This window comes from Vidua chalybeata, chromosome 6, assembly GCF_026979565.1.
Source record: "Vidua chalybeata isolate OUT-0048 chromosome 6, bVidCha1 merged haplotype, whole genome shotgun sequence".
In the NCBI taxonomy this organism is placed as follows: domain Eukaryota; kingdom Metazoa; phylum Chordata; class Aves; order Passeriformes; family Viduidae; genus Vidua; species Vidua chalybeata.
The window spans coordinates 39,453,750-39,473,446 of NC_071535.1; the positions used below are offsets into that span (position 1 = coordinate 39,453,750).

Genomic DNA, 19,697 nt, shown 5'->3' on the forward strand with positions numbered 1-19,697 from the left:
TGACACCAAGTTGGGTCAGAGTGTCGATTTGCTGGAGGGCAGGAGGGCTCTACAGAGGGACCAGGACAGGCTGGATCATGGGCCAAGGCCAATGGCATGAGGTTCAACAACATCAAGTGCTGGGTGCAGCACTTTGGCAACAATAACTTCCTCCAGCACTACAGGCTGGGGGAAGAGTGGCTGGAAAGTAGTCCAGTGGAAAAGGACCCGGAGGTGCTGGTCAACAGCGGCTGAACATGAGCCAGCAGTGCCCAGGTGGCCAAGAAGGCCAATGGCATCCTGGCCTGCATCAGCAACAGTGTGGCCAGCAGGACCAGGACAGTGATTGACCCCCTGTACTTGGCACTGGTGAGGCTGCACGTGAAGTGCTGTCTGGTTTTGGGTGCCTCACTACAAGAAGGACACTGAGGGGCTGGAGCACATTCTGAGAAGGGCAATGGAGCTGGTGAAGGGTCCGGAGCACAAGTCCTATGAGGAGCAGCTGAGGGAGCTGGGGTGTTCAGCCTGGAGAAAAGGAGGCTCAGGGGTGACCTTATTGCTCTCTACATCTCCCTAAAAGGAGGGTGTAGCCAGGAGGGTTTTGGCCTCTTCTCCCAGGCAACCAGAGACAGGATGAGAGGACACATGCTCAAGCTGCACCAGGGGAGGTTTAGGTTAGACATTAGGAAGAAATTTTTCACGGAAAGGGTGATAAGATTATGGAATGGGCTGCCCAGGGAGTCACCATCCCTGGAAGTGTTTATGTAAGGACTAGATGTGGCAGTCAGTGCCCGATCTAGTTGACATAGTGGGGTCAGACTTGATGAGATCAGAAATCTTTTCCAGACAAATTTATTATGTAATTCTGTGATACAGCTTTGTCAGATAGCAACAATAGGTACAACCAGAATGTATTAACTTAGTCTAAAGGGAATCCTGCTCTTTGATGTTTCTTTGTTAGGTTGATTTCCTTTAAATATCATGGATTATTCATCTCCCTTTTTCTTCCCAGACATAATAATTTTTTTTCAAAAATGTAAGGTAATTCTGTTCCGTAAGATGAGACTTGCTCCAGGGTTTCCTATTTTGTCTAGAATAAATTTTATAAAATATGACTGCATGTCTCACATATTATGTCACTTTGAAGATATTCATAGTAAATATCCTGATTTAATATTCATAGAAGATGGAAGAAAACTTAGCATTTACCAAGGAATTCTAAATTTTAATACCGTAGGTGAAAGTAATTTTCTTTTATCATTTCTGATTTGCTTATAACTTGTTCTTTTGTTATGTGTGTCAGGGTATCAGCAAATTAGATATTATGAAAAATTTATAAAACTTACTGACTCAAAATCATATCCCTCCCTGGTCTTTTGTGACTCATTGAAGAGTCTGTCAATCTGTTCATCTTCTATTGCATACATTATGTTTCTTTATTCCATTAACCATTTTCTGCTTACAGAATGAAGTAATCTCTGCTTAAAAACATAACCCACAACAGAATGACTAAAAACTTTTCTTATTTTTGACAAGCATGAAGCTTGTACTTCAGAATGGATTGTCATCCATAAAATGATAGAATCACCTGAAACAGGGAATACATAGGTTACTACTGGCAGTTCTCTTTTCACCTCTGAAAAAATACTTCTGCCGAAATTATGATTGATAATGTTCTTCTCTTTATGATCCTTTCCCATTTTTCTAAACTTAAAGTCAGAACTTGTATCAGAGAGACTTTTAGACTTTTTGAGAAGGGTGAGCTTCAGCAGACTCAAGATTTTAATGCTCTGGCTGTTTCTTTCCTTCACTTACCAATAACTTTGACTGTGATATCAGCCTTATCTTCTCCAACTGGATTCTTAAGTATAACTCTGTAAACTCCCTCATCCTCTTTTTCTGCCCCTTCAATGATGAAGACACAATGGTCTTCATGCATCTCCACACGGACTCTGCCTTCAGATTCAAACAGGAGCTGTGGGCAGTGAAAGTGACAGATAAAATCATTGCAAGTTGTGCCAGGGACAGCCTGATGAGTCTGTGTATAAGCTGGCAAAAAACTACAAATCACTGAATATTACAATATTATTGAAAAACTGTAAAATGTTTCAAGTTCTTTTTGTGTGTAGAAGAGAGAAAACATAGACTGGTTGGTTCACATAAATAACATTTGGGAAAATTGGTTCTGAAAGTCTGCAGGTTGTTGGGATTGACCACTAGTTACATAAACCCAGTTATGTTTCAAAGAAGTTACTGAGTACTTCCAGAAATTCCTACTTGGGACAACTGCTAGCATCAGTGTGAAGAGTCTCATGGTTAACAGCTGGTTACTGTATAAATTAAAATAAGATTCTTGTAACTGTTAATAGCATCAGTGTGATTTCTGCCACTCAGTAATGTCATATGGGAAAACTTTCTACTTTTTGCTAAAATCTAAACAAAATGACCACAATTTAGTTGTACATATGTAATACACCTCTTTCTTCCTTATGTGCCTATGTACCTTTAGATTTAGAACAGGAACCACTAGAAATAATACATATCCAAATAGTGATTAGTGCAGCAGGATCCTAACCCTGAGAATGGTTTATTGCTGTATAATAAATGTAAAATGTTTTTTACTCTATCAAGAGAGAAGTCATTTATGTGAAAAATGAAAGTTGCTGCAAAGTGAGTCCAGTTTCACTTCTTTATAGTCCATCCACTCTCTTGACCCATTGTCATCTTTCCATGTGTCAAGATTTTGTCCCAGTTATTATTGAAGCTTACAGGTTACTGAGGGAAAAAATCCTCACAAATAAATCTAAAAGAGTTTTCAAATAACTGCTTTGGCTCCTTGTAGCCCAGTCACCATGTGATGGTGATTAGAAAGACTTTGTCAATCAGCTTCTTACTCTAAAATTGCTCACCAGATCTCTTGTTCCCAGCAGGTGATTACCACTGTGTGGCAGGATAGTGGGCCTGATGTGCTGTTTGATTTTTAGTATCTACTGACTTAAATGTTATTTCCTTTTGAGTATGACCTTTTACCTGGAAAACACTAACACTTGTGTGGTTGCATAAAAAATAAGGAACTTACCTTATTATCAGTGTTTAAATCACTGCTGTTTTCTGAGGGAGTCATGGAATCATCACTGTTTCGAAGTAGGTCATTTCTCTAGATAAGAAAGAAACCACAGAAAGTCAGCTAAGGCTGAGCAGAGCAGTAAAGCTGTTTCTGCAAGACAGAGAAGAGTTTGTTAGAGGGGTTGAATATGAAGGTGGGAGAAAAGCAAAGTTAGGCAGCAGGCAGACCTGGGAAGGAAATCTACCAAAACCAAAGTAAAAAGCAGAAATGGAAAAAAAGTATCAGAATGCGGTGAATTAAGGGAAGGATAAGTCAGCAAACTCAGGTTTGCAGCTTAGCAAAGGAAGAAGAATGACATTCCTGCAGTATTGCTGTAACTGGTTGTGAACCTGTCTGTGTCCTCTGGTACTGGTTACACTGTATGTGTAAGTACAAAAATAAGGATTACTTCTCCCTGTAACAATGGATAGTAAATTGATGTAAATATTTTAACACTCAGAAACAGTTGGGTCTGTAACACTCATCGAACAAGATCTTTTGAGGCCCTGCTACTCCTTGGGATTTCATTAGTAAGTATATTCTACACAGCCTTCAATCATGACTGGCTGCTTTTCCTCATGTGTTGAGACCTCACACTTCAGAAGTAACGCTCTATAGAGGTTGTCTGATACCCAATCATCAAGAGTCAATTTCTTGGCTTTTTAAACATTTGTTTCCATACTAATTCTGCATTGAAGGAAGAAAGTTCTGAGTGTTATTAGATATGCTAACCTGAACAAGAATGTGGCATAATAATGAAGAAATAGGAGATTGGGGGAATTAACATAATTGGCAATATTATTTTTTCTGTATCTACACATATGGATGTGTAATGATGCTGGAGAATGTTATGCAAAATATTTCTGTTTTGTGCTAGTTATAGCTCAAAAGCTCACAGATGGTGAGGGGTGGGGATATTTTGAGATACCCAGAAAGGAAGCTCACTTAACATTTTAAGTCTAGCTTCTAAATTCTTTCTCTGATGTTTTGTAATTGCTTTGATAAGGTAAATAGCAAAGTTCCTCTATATTTATTGCGTGAAATTCAGTTTATGCCACTAGTCTGCTAAGATGACATTTTCTTCACAAATGATAGAATCCTTGATAAAGACGAAAAAAAGACGCTGCCACCTCCAGAAAATGTTCATTCTATCAGGTGAAGGTGATGGGGGTGACTCATAATTTATTTATTTTTCTCTGAGGTAGGAAGAGAAAAAATGCGTATGTTATCCTTCTATCTGCATCTACATATATCTACTCATATAAAGTCAGCCTCTTCTTTTGGACTAAAAAAACAGGGAACAGTTCATAAAGAGGAACAGTTCAGGATGAATCACAAAGCCAGCTATGTCCCAGGCAGCTGCAGTCCAGGTATTAAATTTTTTTTTTCTTGAGGTTTAAAAACATAACATTGAAAGGAAGAGGGAAATACTTGTCAATAACTGTAAACCAAGTAATATTTGAGAAGGAAAAATAAATTTGCAGTTGTGACTTGCCTCAGACACTGTGTCAGGTTGCACATTACCTTGTTTACTTTCTGCCAGATGACAGTGGGTGTTGGATCTCCTGACACAGGAACATCCAGTCTCAGTTTGTTCCCAGCCACCACGACAATCGTGTCAGGGGATTGGCCCAGACAGTCAAGGTGGATTTTAGGGGGTTCTATAGTAAAGATGGAGAAGAAAGGTTTCAAATGTAGTTTGAGTAATCTGAATGGAAAATAATAATTAAAATAGAATATTCATGCATTAAATTAAAAATGGAAAAAACTATACTGCTCACTTTGCTGTTGAAAACATTTTTACTTGCCTATAAATAGTGATTGCTGTTCTTACCTTCTCTTGGTACAAAATCTATCTTGACCTCTGGATGGGAAAGGAAAGAGGAGACAGGGAAGGAGAAATCGATCAGAAAACAGAATTTACATAGTATCTGCACAAACAAAGTAATTTAAAAACTGATTGAAACTTCATAAGGCATATTAATCAGCAGATTTATATAATAAATTAAAAAACAGGCTCTGTAAACCCATGTGATAATGGTAATGCAAAATAACAGGGAAAAGCAACGTGCCTACATTGAGGTATCAGAAAAAGAGATCATCATTCTCTTTCCTGGTATAACCATGATTAATGTCATCATTTTATCCCTGGGGGATTCCCATTACATGTTCTAAAATAACTCACCCAAGAACTGAAGTTTGGCAGAAAGGTTATAAGCAAATCCTTGTGGAATGAAGGAATAATCAGCCTCATCCTCTGGTGTTACATCCTCAATAATTAGCTTATGGATTCTGGAAATATGAACAAATATATTGCACTCCCTTACCTTGCCTCCCCAGGAGAAGCAGGGCTATGTCAAGAGACAAGGTGCAGGCTATAGGATACTAGCAGAAATTATTATTTTTTCTTCCCTTGCCATGACACAAGTCAACAACCACCAGGGCTATAGACTGCTCTGCTCTCAGTATTAAAGCCAATCCATATCAGTACATTGTCTATGAATGGATTTTTTTGTCAAGGTAGATTGCTTGAAGAGAGGAAGGAATTTCCTTGCTCTAGTCCAGTCCTTTGCCATCACAAGGGCAGTTGTAACACTGCTGACTGGTTTCATTTGATCCGATTGTGAAACAAACTCTGCCTCAACAAACTAAAAAGTGATTCTCCATCCCTGTATTATTTTAAGTTCAAAACAGAATACAGAAAAGAATACCAGGAAAGACTTCACTTGGTATTTAATGCTGTGTATATATATTGTATATATATGAAAAATATATACATATATATACATACTATATATATATATATATAATATATATACACAACATATACAATATATTTATTGTATATATATTGAAAATATATGTATATATTTTCTGTAGGGTTTACTCATATGTACTATCTTAACACTACTCTTAAAGTTATCAACAATGTGTTTTGAATACCAAAGCAACACGTAATCCTAATGAAAAGTAAGATTTACTTTTGCTGATATACCACTGAAGTAATATATATAAAATGAACCAACTCAGACTGCACACATACCAAAACAAGTCTGTCACTAAATGTTGGTTGCATATGAAAAGCTTTTAAACTTTTTACCTGTTAACTGGAGCCAGGAAAAATTCTTCCTTTATATTCTTAACCCCTGAGATAACAATTCTTATGGATTGCACTGCAATTCCCAAACCTGTACCTGCTTTCTGAGACAAGACTGACCTGCCAATATGGGAGATCTTTATCCTTTCGTCTGGGATCACCTCCTTTCCATTTTTCAGCCAGATTCCTTTCACGTTTTCATCAGAAACTTCACACTTGAAGACTGCCTGGTCACGTGCCTTCACTGTCAGGTCTGCAATGCTCTGATAAACTTCCAGCTTTTTCTCTGATATTGTGAGAATAATCAATATATACATCAAAAATCAGAATAGCTCTATAAGTAGATGATGTGGATTTACTGAGTAGAAAAGGCAAGGGCTGAGCAAGCTGTCTATGGAAGGAGGAAATATGAAGGGAAATAAACAGCCTGCAGGGCTTTAACAGGACTGATAGCTAAGCACCTGCTGTTACCAGAGTATCTGTTATATCCGGCACACAGGTCTGAATGCTCCTTGAAGCCTTTATTATCAAACCCTATATCTCTTATTGCATGTCCCTTTTCCCTGTCAGGGGGATTATGCTATTGCTCTGCACTATCTGGAGAAGGTTACCTTCAGCCTGTTCTCATTTTTCAGCTTCTCTGGTTCTGGGATATTCCCTGTGCCTACCTTGCACAATCAGTTCAGCGACTGATACCCCACCGTTGGTCTTCACAGTGTAGTGTCCGCTGTCCTCCTTGGTTGACTCATTAATAATGAGATACTGTTTTTTTCCATCTTTCTTGAATCGGTATTTAAATGTTTCTTCTCGTGTCAGTTCAATTCCATCCTTTTCCCTGAAATACCAAACAGTGTTGAGTCATTTTTGCTATGGTTGAAAGAGGAGAGTGAGGGTCAGCACAATGTTACTAGGGATTGGAAGATACAAGGTGAATCCAATCTTTGTAGCATTTCAAGCTGGCAAAAAAGGGATTGTTACACAAATGTCAGTGCAACCAGAATGCCTCTATCTTGACTGTTAATTTTCCCTAGGTATTTGACTTCTTGTTCAGGAGAATTCACCACAAGTGATTACTTCATTTTTTCATTACTTCATATGCTATTGATAAACATGAAAGTATGTTAAATGCTATAGGAGATAAAGGGTTGAAAACACACTTCACCAGCAGGGAATTTACTGTCTTAAAAACAGCCATAAAGTAAATGGGACTTGATAGAATATTACTTAAAAGTCTTAATTTTCCTGATGGGAAATATAATTGTTATAAATCCATGATTTGTGGGCATCAGCAAAAGAAGAAAATTTTAGCATGTATTTCAAACGAATGTGTATTTTGGATTTTGTAGCTCTTTCCATTCAAGGATGCCACAGTATACTTAAGGCTTTACTAAATTAAGCTTCACCATCTAGCCCAGGAGGAAATTTAATTATTGCAATTTCCAGTCATCATGAAGGGAAATGCACAGGGAGGACTCACGCTGTTTAATCAAGGTCATACAAAAATGCATAGGGTGTTTCAAGGGTTTCCTGTTCCTAATCATAAATAACATAAACAGCAAATGCTTGCAATTTCTTCAATTTACTAATTTTGTAGCATTACATTTTTCATTATTACTTGAATATATTTCTATTTTGTTACTTGAATACTGCTGCAGTTTGTAAGTGAAAAAGGTTTTCTCTTTGATAGTTACATGGAAAAACAAATAGAAAATATGTGTGATTTTAATAGAGTAAAAATATTCTTTCTACTTTTTTATCATTTCCCTTATTTGTGACTTATCTGTGACCAGTGACTGAGTGACTATTCAGCTTAACAAATGAGCTTACAGAATAAATGGAAATGCTACTTGGGACTCCTTAAAATTCTATAGCACTAATTTCTAAGTAGATGTATGCAAGAAGACCTCTTACCTCTGTCAGAGTCTGCTAAAGTAAATGACAAGATCAAAACTTTACGCAGAGACAAGGAAACTACAACTTGTGATTTAGATGTTCCGGATGCAACTGCATTTCAGAATACCTACAGGTTACTCCCTCATGGCTGTTTGTTACAGCAGAGCTTTCTGGAACTCAGAGCTGGTTTAGTGAAGGACTGGCCTCCCTTCCAGGTCACAGAACAGCGCTAGTAAGGGAGTAAGCAGAGGATGCCTTTAACAACCACTTGAAACACAGCACTTAGTATTATTGTCAGGATAATGTTTCCTTTTCTTTCCTCTTCATTCCTCTTCAGACAAGAGTCTGAGACAACATGTAAGATGATCTCCTAAGGCTGGTGTTGTGATTAATGCAAATTAGTTCTGGAACAAGTGCTACAATGCATTACAGAAACATTTGCTGAGAATTGCTGAGACTGGACTTTAATCCCGAAGTTCAGCATGCTGCTGTCACTAAATGCAAAGCCAAGCACACACTGTGGCTAGACTTTTGGAGCTGAACTTTTAAATTTATTTTTCCAAGTTCTATTTTGATGCATAGCTCATGAAAAATATCTGAATGTTCTATTCACCCATTGTTAAGAAGGAGTTCTCTTGAAATCTTGACTAAATAATGAAAATAGTATTTTGGTAATGATTAGTGTCTTAAATGCCTAGGAGGGGAATACTATCTTTAACTTGTGTTTGTTTTACTGACTAGCACATTGCTGATCCTGTGGATGAGCAGAGATTTTGCAGAGGGGTGTAGTGACAAATAGAGACTGTAAACCTCGAAACAGAACTCCAGATAGCATTTGGCTTAAAATAATACACGGCTGCTGTGAAAAGCAGAAAAGCTATATAAGGTAATATTACAGGCCTCCCTTTGGCAATTGGAACTATAAAATAGAAGAATCTGTTGATGTTAAAGTGTAAGTGAAGCATTATATAGAATCATAGAAATGTTGATTTACAGAACACCAGAGGACATTGGCCCAGCCTCACATTTGAAGCAGAACTAGTGCAGTAATAGGTAGATCAGCTGTGGTTCAGTCTTTCCAAGTCCCAAACATCTGCAAGATCAAATATCTGTTCTCAACTTCACCACTCCATTCCTCTTTGTCTGGAAATGCATTCCTATTTCCTGTTTGGATTCTGAGGATTAATTGGTTAATGTCTTCTGAGATATCACTGATGTAGGTACTATGTGATAATTGGGACACACAGATTTATTGCTATAAATATACATTACCATGGTATATTTTGATGTGGCGCTGATAAGATAGTACATCCAGCATTCAGAGATGAACAAATTAGATCAAAACGATGTATTTTATTAGATTTTTTTCTTGAAATATTATCTGATTTCCAAGACCATCTGAAGTTTAGAAAAAACCTATTCCATAGTACTGCAAGAGTTGTAATAATGTGAAAGCTTCCAAGAGAACATTCTTTTCTGATTGCTCTGAAGAGACCCACGTAATGAATTCTTCAAGCCCTAGTCTGGTGGCTGTGCAAGTCACATAATTGCCTTTGTTCATGTGCTTGTGGTTTTATATCCTGGGTTTGAAGATTTAAGAATTATAACAGGTGCTCTGAGTTAGTGCCTGTTGCTTGGCTTAAACTGTTGATCATTTCCCTAATGAGCCATAAAATTGGAAATCTATCTCCACACTGTGTTTCAAATTTTCCCTGGACACCTTTCTCCCCTGTCCAAAATGCTCCCTTTTGTTGCCAAAGAGCATTGACAGGGTGTCACATAACAAAACCAGTAAAATACAGTGTGAATGTCTAACTGCTCAGTTTTCCATTGCAATGATTTGATGAATTTCTCTGACCACTTGCTGCATTTCAGACTGAGACAGCTGCTGGTTTGCCCTTGTCACATCAAATGCCCATCCCACAGACAGCAGCTCTGCAAGATGTATGGGAGTTGTTCAAAGGCACAGGATCAAAGTGTGGCAGCTGCACTATGTTCTGAGAGGGACAGATCTGGTTGTCCCCATCTCTGGTGACCAGGCATCTGCAGGCAGTTCCTGAACAATAGAATGCATGTCCCTGTGCTTGTGGCTTTAATGGTGTAATGCACACCCTGTACTAGCTCTTAGACTCCATTTAAATTCTCAGTTCCTTCCTTTGGGACAGCAGATCATTAGTTGGCACTTTCCAGGAATGTAATGGGCATTGTGGGAATGCTTGATAACCATGTGCCTGAAGTTGTTAACAAGCACAAGGGAATTTCATCTGGTAGAGAAATGAAGTGAGAATAGTGCGCATGAGAGGTGGCATATGAGCCCTGCTTGTCATGCCTGCCCAAGCAGCATGCACCTTCCAAATTCTGCTCAGCTGGAATGCCCAAGAAAACAAGATCCATGGTCTAAATGTTTGTCATCTTAATCCATCTCGCTGCATAAGCATAATGACCAGCTTTGCAGGATCACCACAGCAGATGTGTTCCCTCTGTGTCTCGAGAGACACTAACTCTTTTACCTAAGAAAAAATACTTTAGAAAAAATACTTTAGAAACCCAAATGCTTCACTGCAGTTGAGAAAATTTCAAAAAGTACAGCGAACTCACCACAGTATGGATCTGATTAGTCTGGGCAATACTTAGACATTGCTGAAGTGTAAACACTGAGCAAGAACTTCTAGAGACACTATAAAATAGCTATACTAAATCTGGGGTTTTGTGTCATATTTTTGCTTCTCGGTTCCTCCTCAATATTTGACATATAGGAGAAGGGACAATCTTTTCATGAAAACAATTATGTAGGATGCGTTCTCCCTTTTTATTCCACACCTCCTGGTATGTTCCATGGAGGAAGATAGTTTCATGTTGGTTTGGTTTGCTTTGTTTTTTTCTTCTATTCCCTTACCATTTCACAGTAGCTCCTTCCTCAGACACTTCACACTCAAATTCCACTCTCTCTCCAACCATCACCATCTGGTCCTCCAGTGGGTGAGTGATCAGGATTGGAGGTTCTGAAAATAAAGAAAATTTTATTAAAACAGTTTTCTGAAATGGTGGAGACCAGAGGTAGATTTTGCCACTCTTTACTCCACAGGAAGAGTCCCTGGACAAAGGAATGGTGATGATCTCTGTCTTAGAACTTAAAATTTACTATGCCAGATCACCTTATCAGAGTTTTCAATTTACATATTTCATGAATTGGAATAAAAAAATTAGGATTAATCAGTTTTCATATATATTCTGAATTTCTAAACGGGGCATTACTTTTCTGTATTATTTGATCTGCTTGTAGACCTTGGAGCATGTGTTTGTCTTGAATGGAATCAAATTTTTAAAGTAAGTTTCTAGCCCCATTGTTGAGATGCAAATAACTTTCTGAATGAGAATTAATGATAACTATCATTGTTCTGCCTTCTGGGTTACTGTTAGGCAAAATTTTCCTCAATTTAACTGTAAGAAAAATACCTACTTCAATAGATCTCAGAATTTGTTAATATGTTTTCAAATTTCCTTTCCTGTAAGATAAATCTGAGAGTAGATGACAGAAAGTCAATGCTAAATGTTAGGGGAGATCTATTTCTTTCTGCTACCGTTGCTCACCTTTTACGAATAATTCTGTGAAGCTCTTCTCATCCCCTACCACACATTCATATGCTGCATCATCAGCCAGAGAGCAGTGGTTTATGGTCAGTATTCTCTTATTCCCAATAGCCTCAAAAATATATCTGAAAAGAGAATCTAAATGTAGTTATCAGGGAAAAACCCTTCTGGACCTAGTCACTGTCTTGTCCTGCCTGGAAGAAAAAAAGATTCCTCCTCTTTTTCTGACATCAGTGGCAAGATTTGTAAGAACTCAAGCCCAATAGTCCTGTCCTGGTGCAGTGAACAGCAGCAGTGTTTGAAAAACTAGCATAGGAAATTGTGGGGAATCTTCCTCCAAGTGTGATATGTAATCCTGTGAATGGTGTTGGATGCTGTCCTAAGATCTAGCATGACTATGATTAAAAATGGCTTCAGCACAAAATCACTGGAAATTTGTTTTACATATAAGTTACACCGAGATATATCCCAGATCAGGAGAAAGTGCATTTGAACCCTGCATATACCCATCAAGAGCAGAATATAATCTCAGGACTTACTTGCTAAGTTGGTAGATGAAGGCATCCAGTCCCACATGTAGATATATAGAGCAGAGGGAAGAAAAAAGAAAAAGTTATGACAGCAGCAAACTGACCCTGAGCCATAGCACTACGTAGATCCTTTCTCTCCTATTTCTCCCTGTTTATTCCTTTCTTTCTAAGAAAAGCTAGATTTTTCACTTTGTCCAAGCTGTAGCTCATTCCTTTTTGGAGTTCTCATATTTCTAGTTTACCTGCCGCTCACTTGGATCTCCTGTCCATTCTTCAGCCATTTCACATCAGCATCCGGATTGGCAACTTCAACCATTAATTTAATCTTTTGCCCCTTGTCTACTTGGTAAGCTGGATCCAGTTTCTTGAGGAATGCTATGATAAAGAATGATTAAACAAAGCCTTATCATTTTTTTTTCTCATTCTGGGTCATGAAATAAATCTTTATTCCCTTTCATGTTGTTTACCATCATCTTCAACGTTCCCCAATTTCTGCATCCCTGTTTGAATTTTTACGCTGTCTGTTCTTCATCCTGTACTGTTTTTCCTAAACGTAGGGTGACAAGCATGTGTTGCAAAGCAAAATAAGCAAAGTAGAATACTCTAAATAAGATGTGAATATGTACTTCAACACATCCTAAGCAGAGTTACATCTGCCCATGCAGGAAAATTATACTTGGTCTTCTCAGTACTGATGAATGAAGGCTGTTGCCTTCTCTGTTCCAGACTTTTTAAGAAGTCATTTACAATTAGGCAATTAATACTTCCCAGGACTGGAAAAGGCTCAAGAAATCCAAAGGTATCATATCAATGAAAATTAAATTGTTTAAATATATCACTGTTGCCTGACATACTGACTAACTGGGGTGGGGGGCAAGTAGGGGATACTGTTTTATGTTCAGGGAAATATAAGGGGCCAAGCTTGTGGAACTGGTGAAGTGAGGATGTTCAGTATGTCCAGAGTTCAGAGCAAGGTATCTCAGAGTAGCTGTAATCTTTGGTAATCAGTATTTCATATGTAAAGGCTGGGTAATAACTGGAACAGGAAATTACTATTTCTCATGATCTTGTATCTCCTGCTGTAAAGAAGATATGAACACTGTATTTGGAAGAAAAGCATCTCACCAACCTGTGCTTTTTTTCTCTTCCTTCTTTATGCGTTTGAGGCGTTTCAGCATCCCACGCAAATCTGTGATCCCATACTGGAAAGCAATTTTCTCGTATTCCGTAGGAGGAGCTTTCCTCAGGATATCCCAGACATCAACATCAGATTGTGATTCAGATTTTCCTTCACCTCTGCCGAAAGGGATTAGAGTCTCTGAGTGCTGCTATTAAGAGTATTTAAAGAAAGCTATAGGGTTGGCAGCTACATATTGTCTTGATGAAGCCATTTCTTTAAAAAAAAATTAACAGTCTAACTTTTTACTATATTATTATGTAAAATAATGAAAAAAACCTGGTGACTTGTTTTAATTTTATTTATATATATAGTGATTAAAATTGACTTCTGTCCTGAAGGGTTTATTTCTAACAACCAAAACAAATACATTTTAACTTCCCTTAATGAGGGGTAATGGAAACATAAGGAAACTTATTTTATTGTCATGGTCAATGAACAAAGCATGGAACATGGTAAGGCAAGGAATTAAATTGATATGCTGGCAACATCTTAGAAAAAAAGGCGCTTAGTTTATGTAGATAAGAGGCATATCCTCTTCTACTCAGGACAATTTTTATCTTCACTGAAAAGAATCACAGGTTATTAAGACATTTATCATCTGTTGTGAAGAAAATTGTTGTCTGTAGTAATCTATAAAGCATAAAGAGACTGGTGAGTAGTGGCAAACAAGACAGTATTTACAATGAACTGCTTATTTTATATTTTAGCCAAAGAATTAGTGATTATGAAAGAATTAATGTTTGGTTTAGTAAAACTAAGGGAAAATTTGGCTGTCTGGCTTTGGGAGAGGTGCTCCTTTTTATCTGCCATCATATCTTTGTTTGAAAGATCATAAACAGAAAAAGAAATTGGCATAACCTTACCGGTTGGAAGGGCGCAGGAAGCTGCTGTACTCCAGAACGACGCAGAGAACCGTGTGGGAAAACACACAGCATCCCAATGGGCAAGAAAAAGGGCAGCATGTATTAGTACAAAAGAGCCATGAATCTCTTCTTCACCCTTAGCAGAACATGCCTGTGCTTCAGTAGTAGGGAGATGAAGGAATTCATGCAAATGCTCTGAAATGGTCTTGACGGAAATGCTGATCCATACTGAAATGAAACTCACTCCCACACTTTGTACGTACAGTTCCGCTGTGGGAATTATATGCTGAGTGCAAGCACTTCTGCTTATTCCTACTTATGGCTGATCACCTTCCAGGGAAACAAGTAACTCTACTTCCTCCTGCCATCATGGCATTTTTGCCTGTCATAGTTTGCATTTTGGTAAATAGAGAAATTATGGAAGAAGTAGCATTTTACTAAAAATTCTTAGGAGAAAGAACTTCCTGTGGCTGTTGTTTCTGATTACCACCAGCACCAAGCAGATTCTGGTGCAGCAGAACACACCCTTATAATGAAGTCATGTTCAGTGGTAAACCACAACAAGAAGACAAGTTATGCAACAGGTGATGCAGAGAAAAGTGGAATGTTACTGGGTGTATTTCCATTTTTTGCAGGAAAATAAGAGTCTAATTTGTTTGTGAGAAATATTGCTACTTAACAGTACTACTGTAGTCAATCCAGACAGCAGATATAACCAAACATTTCTGGTACTCCTTTTATTGCCAAAAAAATGCCTGCTTGCAATAGGAACACTGTGTTTAATAAAGTGCTGCAGACCAAGCTTGGAATTTCCAGCACCTTGTAGCTCTTGAACAGAAAGGAAGCAAGAGAAGATTATTTCAGCTCAGTGAGACTGAGCTGAAATATGGTAGGCAATATCTCATATCTTCAAAGTGGTTTAGCACTCGCTAAGCCTGAAGCCCTCACCAGCACTCACTGAATTGATAGAAGGAGCTGAAGTTTGGAGTGCCTATGATAAGAGCAGCATACTGGGTGTTTGCTTTGCCATAACACTGCATCAACATGAACAAAAAATTTTACCAGGGTTCCTCTTCTATATACTTATCATTTAATTTGAGGCTCCTACAAATAGTTTTTAGTTTTGCTTAGCAGGAGACAGGAAAACTGAACTTATTTGCCACATAGATCAAGATTTTTTTACATAAGCAGTTCTTGAGCTTGTTGCCCTCATGTCAAGGAGTGGCTTTCAAATATTTCTAAATACACGTAAATTAAAATAGGTATATAAGTACTAAATACTAAGTACTATATAAAACTAAAGGTATATAGTGTTTCTAATATGTATTTAATTATTTGTACTAGTACAGTCAAACTTCTGTGGAGAAACTGTATCTAAAAAAAATATTAAATCATAGGAAATTAGAAAGACTTAAGAGATTAAAATATTTTCATCTTCCTTAAGACATTATATAAATATTGGTAGTTTCTCTATCTGCCTACTTATAGGTTTGTCTGTATATACACACTCTATATGTGAAAATTTACAGATAGGACTATTCATGGAGATTTCAGAATGTTTTGTGTGAGTTATTTTTAAGTACATAATGAGAAAAATCTTCCAATTTCAAAAGAGTTCCAAAGGAGTTTAATATCTTTCACAATTGAGAAGACCTCACTAGTTTTTGCTTTAGCTTTTCCATTACTCAGTGTCATCCCATTGTTTTATCTTGCAATACAGTTCTGGTGTATGTAATGTAAGAAGTTTGAACATAGGAAAGGATATAGTCTCTTACTAGTAAATACTAATTTTTTAAAATTAAAAGGCTTTTGAGTTTCATGCAAAATGGGACTAAAAGCTCGAGGCTGTAATTTCTGTTTAACTGAGTTCTGAAAATGGAAAGAAAAAAATGTGTTTGCCTTTGAGCAAAGTTTTCCCCATCCCAGCACTCCTTTTCACTATTTTGCATTTGTTGAAATATTCTCTTTGATCTCAGAAAGACAAAGAGTTTGCCCAGAGAAGCTGTACTCCTCCACTACCCACAGAAACTAAGCAGTGTATGAAAAGTAATAGAGCACTTGGACTCATGAGTTTTCTCCCACTCCTCTGTTCTTCTCCCTGATGCTGGGGATCCTTATTCACAGAGATCACCTCATAGGTTAGCTATGCACTTGGGGGCATCAAGATGCAGCTCAGTGAACCTGCTGTAAATGGAATATGCAGCTGATATGTTTTAAACATATGTGGAGGGGTTAAAAATAGTTTTGTACATCCCAGAAATGGTTCCTTCCTATCCAGTTACTGTCAACTGATTGGACTCTGTCAGCTGTCACCTCCTTCAAGGTCTCTGCTCACTATCCCATTTAATAGTCCTGTGACAGCTGTTCCCTTCCTCTTCCCAATGACCTCTCCTTGGCCCATGACATCTGTATGTCAACACCAGTTAATTAAATTACAGTGATAGGAGATACAGTGTTAAATGAAGCTCTTTATTATAGTGAAGCTATTTATTATAGCATTATCATTACCTGTGGATCGACGGACACTTGTAAAATGGTGTAAGAAAGCAGAAATGGTAAAAGAATAATTCTCCATTCTGTTTGAATCTGCATAGCTCTTGAGAGTTCCCCTGCATGAGATCCCTTTTCCTGTTCTATTTCAATGAAGAATTATTTCATTCCATTATGAGATTTTATGCCTATCTGTTCTCATTAATATAAGTGGTCTTCAACCTGAGGTGTGCAAAGCCTGAAGAGTCCACAAATTACTTCTGAAGTGGCTGTGAAAAAAAAACTAGGAGCAGTGAATTTATGTTCTTAAATTCACTAGGCAGAGATTTGTAATTCAAGAAATGGCAGAAACACTGTTAAAATGCAGTGAAATTGATAAGCTTCTTTTAATAAATTACATTTCTAGCCTAACAAACAATGAATAGTTAGATCAATAAATTTAACAATTCTGTAAATACTTTAGATTGTTATTGCTGTTTTGAGTTTGATTACTGCTTAAAACTAATTATGAGAGCAAAAGAGAAAGGCACAAAAGGAGAGGGGCTCTTAGTACTCAGCACCTCATTCCAGCTGGAGACCCTGTATGCAATTATGCAAATATTTTCATGTTTGTTTTAATTTATTTAAAATTTAATAAAGAAGATAAGCAACTGCTTTATGCCTTACATCTTCTGTGGAAACTAGAGACTGTTTAAAACAATTTGGGTTCATGCTGGAACAAGAAACTTAGATATCAATGTCAGCTATAGAAAGTTGGATAGGTGTCTTTTCTGTCTGATCTGCCTGTCCCCCTCAAGTGTTTGCTTTTGGTGTTGCTGCAAAGCCAGGATTCACCTATGGACAGATGCCCTGCATGGAGTGTAACACAGCGGTTTGTGCACATGTGGCCTTGTTTGCCCCACTGAAGTGAGGTAACCTGAGGCTATTGTGGCTTTATTGCCTTCTGTAGGAAGTTATTTCAGCATGATCCTGTACTCTTTGTGAGGATAAAACTGTTTTTATAAATAGTGATACCACTGCCTGAGCAGAGAGTGAACACAGATTCACAACATTCATCCAAGTAGTTGATTGTGGAAACTTAAACTAAGAAAGTTTAGACTTGCAAAACATGAATCTAAGTGACAAGTTTTTATAGTAGTTTCAGGTGCTGGAAAGACAGAGTGAGTGGCCAGGGTCAGTGAACAGAAAGAAGCAAGCAAAACTTCACCATCTATTTGATAGGCAACAATATTATGCAAATGATTTTTCTGATTCTAAATACTGTGACAAAAGGAATGCAAAGCAGCAGGTTATTGAGAAAATCTGGAAATTCAAGGAAATTTTAGAACTGGTTGTATGAACGAAAGTGACGGTAAAAGCCAAAGGACATTCAGAGAAATACATTGATTGTATGAAATTGTCTTAATTTTAACCTTAAAACTGTTTAAAAGAATTTCTGTCTCAGAAATTAGCAGTCCATAATTGTCTTTCACACTATTTTTGTCATGTTCTACACATAAAGAAGACAAAGATGCATGCATTATTCCAAACCAAAGGGTTCTTATATTGTCTGATCCATGCATTTATAGTACTATTAAATAGAAAGCTTACTCTCTGTTGGCAACAGTGGAATCCAAAACATTCAGATTAAGAGTTTGGTAAAAAGAGAAGAGCATAAGTAAATAGGTTATGAAAACAGATACATCAAGGAAAGATGAGCATTAGAGAAGAAATTACAGCAAAAAAAAAAAAAAAAAGTGAAAGTAAAAGTAACAGAAAGAAATGCGAATTACAGTTGGAAGAGTAAAACATATTTGTCATATTTATGCAAAATAGAATATCTATATAAAAGATAATATATAGTTGAACAGTGTAACAGTTACATTTAGGTATCTAATAAAAAATCTTGGTTCTTAATAAGGCAGCATTATAAATAGGTATTTTAATCCCCGCCCTTGCCTCCATGAAAAGGGCTGCTGGAAACATGTAATTACCTGAGTCCAGGCCTTTTCTCTCTTGGGAAAGATAATTTCTTTTCTTTTTTTCTTTTTTATTTTTTCTCCTATATATTATATATCTTTTCTCTCCTAGCAGAAATGCAGCAAATGCTGTGTATTTCAGGAAGTAGCCATAATCACCTGTCATGCTTTTTCCATTTAGAGCTGCTTTAGGAAAATGACAAGGATTCTGAGTTTGTGAAACTTTCACTTATTCCAGTTCTGTTGTTTCAGAGTTGTTCAACAGAAGCCTTATTTATCTAAGTCTATGGATTGTTTTACTCACCTTTTTTTCAGTAGGGAGCTGAAATTAAACTCTGCCCCATCATCGTGTCCCTCGGTACTGTACAGTAATAGAAAGCCATAATTAGTTTCAGAAGGAAATGGGAATAGCTTGTGAGACTATAGCATTATACAGATGACATATTTTTGTAGGGAAGTAGTAGATGGGTCTATAATGAATTAGAATGTGCATTGACATGGAAGGTAACTTAAGTAGGCTCTGTGTTCATATTAATTTGCATTTAGGTTTAAAAATAAATGTAATGAAATTGTATTTTTTCTGTGCCAATTGATCATGAAGTTATACAGGGTATTAATTTGGTCATTATATTGATTTGGAATGTATTCATTATACATAATAGGTGTTGCAGAAGCTTCCCCCTTTCCTCTATCTTTTAGGAGTGTGGATATTGCTTACAGTTGGGGCAGTATTAATCAAGCTTTGTGGAATGCCTCACAGTCTAAAATCACTGGTTTTACCCTTAGTATTATCCCAGCTGTAATTGTTTCTTGAGGCTCTTTGTGTTACCAGGATTCATTACACTGAAAAAAAGTGTCACATCATTGGTGCTTGGGGAGTTGAAGGAGGAATTCTGTGATCTGGCTTTCAGCCTGAGATGAGGTTCAATATGCCTTTGTTCAACAAGCAGCATGACAAGAAATGTTGTGATGATGAGTTGGTCTGAGAAAACAAGACGCACCAGGCAGGA

At 37.3% G+C, this 19,697-nt stretch overlaps 1 protein-coding gene across 1 annotated transcript in view; it reads right to left on the reverse strand.

Annotated features, from left to right (window-relative positions):
* Positions 1–19,697, reverse strand: part of MYBPC3 (myosin binding protein C3) — a 61,270-nt gene that overhangs the window by 24,092 nt on the left and 17,481 nt on the right. Inside the window, exons 9-23 of the mRNA XM_053945335.1 lie at positions 18,992–19,048; positions 18,320–18,322; positions 14,240–14,263; positions 13,326–13,492; positions 12,439–12,571; positions 12,206–12,208; positions 11,667–11,791; positions 10,972–11,077; positions 6,851–7,017; positions 6,303–6,468; positions 5,271–5,377; positions 4,920–4,949; positions 4,610–4,746; positions 3,059–3,136; positions 1,795–1,954 (exon numbers count right to left, since the gene is read on the reverse strand). Of these exons, the coding sequence (XP_053801310.1) occupies positions 1,795–1,954; positions 3,059–3,136; positions 4,610–4,746; positions 4,920–4,949; positions 5,271–5,377; positions 6,303–6,468; positions 6,851–7,017; positions 10,972–11,077; positions 11,667–11,791; positions 12,206–12,208; positions 12,439–12,571; positions 13,326–13,492; positions 14,240–14,263; positions 18,320–18,322; positions 18,992–19,048 (1,463 nt within the window). The remainder of the gene's footprint in view (positions 1–1,794; positions 1,955–3,058; positions 3,137–4,609; positions 4,747–4,919; positions 4,950–5,270; positions 5,378–6,302; positions 6,469–6,850; positions 7,018–10,971; positions 11,078–11,666; positions 11,792–12,205; positions 12,209–12,438; positions 12,572–13,325; positions 13,493–14,239; positions 14,264–18,319; positions 18,323–18,991; positions 19,049–19,697) is intronic.